This window comes from Cyprinodon variegatus, unplaced genomic scaffold (genome assembly GCF_000732505.1).
Source record: "Cyprinodon variegatus isolate N-32 unplaced genomic scaffold, C_variegatus-1.0 Scaffold51, whole genome shotgun sequence".
NCBI classification, from domain to species: Eukaryota; Metazoa; Chordata; class Actinopteri; order Cyprinodontiformes; family Cyprinodontidae; genus Cyprinodon; species Cyprinodon variegatus.
In genome coordinates, this window is record NW_015150504.1 from 1,950,815 (window position 1) to 1,953,631 (window position 2,817).

At 34.1% G+C, this 2,817-nt stretch overlaps 1 protein-coding gene across 1 annotated transcript in view; it reads left to right on the forward strand.

Annotated features, from left to right (window-relative positions):
• LOC107082339 (N-acylethanolamine-hydrolyzing acid amidase-like) overlaps positions 1-1,899 on the forward strand; it is an 8,769-nt gene extending 6,870 nt beyond the window's left edge. The window contains exons 4-6 of the mRNA XM_015370959.1: positions 312-340; positions 760-829; positions 921-1,899. Coding sequence (XP_015226445.1) covers positions 312-340; positions 760-829; positions 921-932 — 111 coding nt within the window. The 3' untranslated portion in view covers positions 933-1,899. The remainder of the gene's footprint in view (positions 1-311; positions 341-759; positions 830-920) is intronic.
• The last annotated feature ends 918 nt before the right edge of the window (positions 1,900-2,817 follow it).

A 2,817-nucleotide genomic window follows, 5' to 3' on the forward strand; every position in this document is an offset into this window, starting at 1 on the left:
AAAGCTCTTAAAATATGGATGTGGAGTAATTAGCTAAGTGGCATTTAGCTGTTGCAAATCTGCAACATCTGCCTGGAGGGGGTTTAAAACCACACATTTTTATGTGTTTTATTTGGATTTTAAGTCATAATAGATTCTTCTTATTCTGCACCAGTCTCATTTTTTAGCCATCTGATTTAAAAATGTGATTTTGAAATAAAGGTAAAGTCAATAGTAAGGAGGTTTTAGGTTTAGTTGATACTGGTTTTATTAAGAGTGTCTGAATATTTCTAATATAAACAGATTGTAAAGGTCTGAGTCTTTCCCTGCAGGTTTTGTCACTGCCTCCCGTCTGTAACGAGTAAGATGTTTGATTATTTTTCCTCTTTATCTGCTAACTTTAAGTAATCTTTGGATTGTTTTGTTTATGTGATCGAACACAATATCTTCCTGTTTTTAATGCATTAATAATAAAAACACAACAAAACACTTATGTCAGGATAATAAGACCTTTTTGAAAAGTTAATGACTAAATTAGGACTTAACTCTAGAAATGCAGATATTTTCTTCTTCTTCATATTTATCCGGACCTGAATACTCCTTAAACAAAACTCCATGCTTTCTAAGTCTGCGTAGGAACCCTGCACATGTAGATCAGATGCACCTCTGCTTTAGTCCTGTTCTATAGTCTTCACACAAAATCTAGATATTTTTTTTTTCTTTTCCAGTACTTTCTTCATTTGATCTTTTTTTATTTCTTCTTTCTTAAAATCCTCCTAGAATCACTGTTTATACTACAGTTATGAGTGCAGCCTCTCCTGAGAATTACACCACATATATCAGACCAAAGGTATGAAAGTGATTCATGTTTAAGAAAATTGATTAGAACGTCCCCAAATAAGACCCTCACTAACTCGATCATTTGTGGTGATGTTTTGAAGGACTGCAACTGAGCTGGCTGGGAAGGACCAAAAGGCTTTATCCTGCTGATCATTCCAACTTCATGACATGATGACATGATCTGATCAATTTTAACATTTATTTTTAGGATGAAACTGACTTTTAATGAAAGAAGATATAGTATATTACTGTTCTTGCCTTAACCAATCAGCTTACAATGTTTAATTGTTTGAGTTCTACATGGTTGAAAGCAGGAAAAGAGGAAAACGCTTCATGTTTTCATCATTCCCTCATCTGTTAAGCTGAAAATGGAAAAAAAAAAAACCTCTTGCTTTTATTTTAGCCTTTTCAACCAAAGCACCCCTGGACCCCATCGTAGTAGCATTTTGATATCAGGTTCATATCAACATTATGAAGGATTTGCAGGGGAAATTATTTCGATTACTTTTTAAATTGATAATAAAGCTTTATTTCATACCATTTAATATTATATAAGCTTAAATTATACTGAAATTATTTTACTATTGATAGCAAGAAGACCATTCCACCACCGTGTTGCATCGTGTGCTGAAGGACATGAAAGAAAAGGAGATAAATTGTTTTTTTTGTTTTTTTAAACCTTGCTTTACTTAATGCTGCTCATGGATCCAAATTTTTAAATTATTTAGCTGAACTCAAATATTTAGAAAATGTGTTTCTATATTTTAACATTGATTTGTTTTATTCTCTTAATGGATGGAGCTGGAGGTATTTGGACTTACCGTTAATGGTTTTTCCTGGTAATTAATGGGATAAATTAACTTGTATCGCCTCCACTGCAGCAACCAGATGTGCAATATTCTTTTAAAACATAAAACCCAAACATTTATTTCAGTCTGTAGTCCAGCTGGACTTCTGTTGATGATGCCACTGCAATGTATGTATGACGTCATCATATAAAGCACTTTGAATTGTCATTTTGCCAAAATGTGCCTTACAAGGAAACTAGCTTTGCTGTACACTGATTTACATTAAAGGAAATGAACCAAATTGTTTTTGCTGTTTTCTTCCACTTATAGTATAAGGAGGACCTGCTCAGACATAACACCGTCCAACCTCCATTCTGGGATCAGAAAATATCTGAGCCCATAGACTTTGACCTTTACTTTAGTTGGAACAACCAGTTGCTTCAGTTTGGACGTTAAAATTAGTAGCAGACAATAATCATTCTTGCATATTTTGGTTTCTGCACATTTGGAACTTTGAGGTTGAGAGGAGGGGAATGGAGAAGCTGCACCAGCTGAATCTGAAACATTTCAGACTACAGACTCTACTGAGTGGAGAAAATCCCAAATCAATGATTAACATTCATTCGCTATAAAAAATGAAAGCGATATATATATATACTATAAACAAGATGCAGGTTGTTTTGTTTGCTAAAGGCCAGAATGATAAACAATTGCCTCTTATCGGCTTCCTCATTCCAACAGAACTGCTGTAACTGGGTTATATATGTTGCCCCCCTTTTACTCCCCGACATTTCAAAGTCAAATATTGTACTTTCTATTCCACTACATTTCTAGGAAGCTGGTATTTCCTTTTGGCTCAGCTTAGCTTTGTTATCCATTGCTGCCTTTTTTCTTTCTCCCAGAGTTCAAAGTTTCTTTCTTTTTTTTTTTTTTAACACAACTGGGTCAAGGAAAAAGAAAACATGCCAGATGGCAGCCCTTGAGGACTGAATTTGGACAAAACTGTTTTAGAGAAATGAATGAAATTCCACCAATGATATTATTGGTATTTTACATATTTTATAATGGTTAATTTAAGAAGTTGTTGCCATGTGACCAAGTTGTTTAGTAGGATGAGTCCTCAAAGCTAGTTGTAGTTTCTTTGTGGCAATCACAGGTGTCAAGTAACGAAATACAAATACTTCGTTACTGTACTTCAGTGCACTTTTTA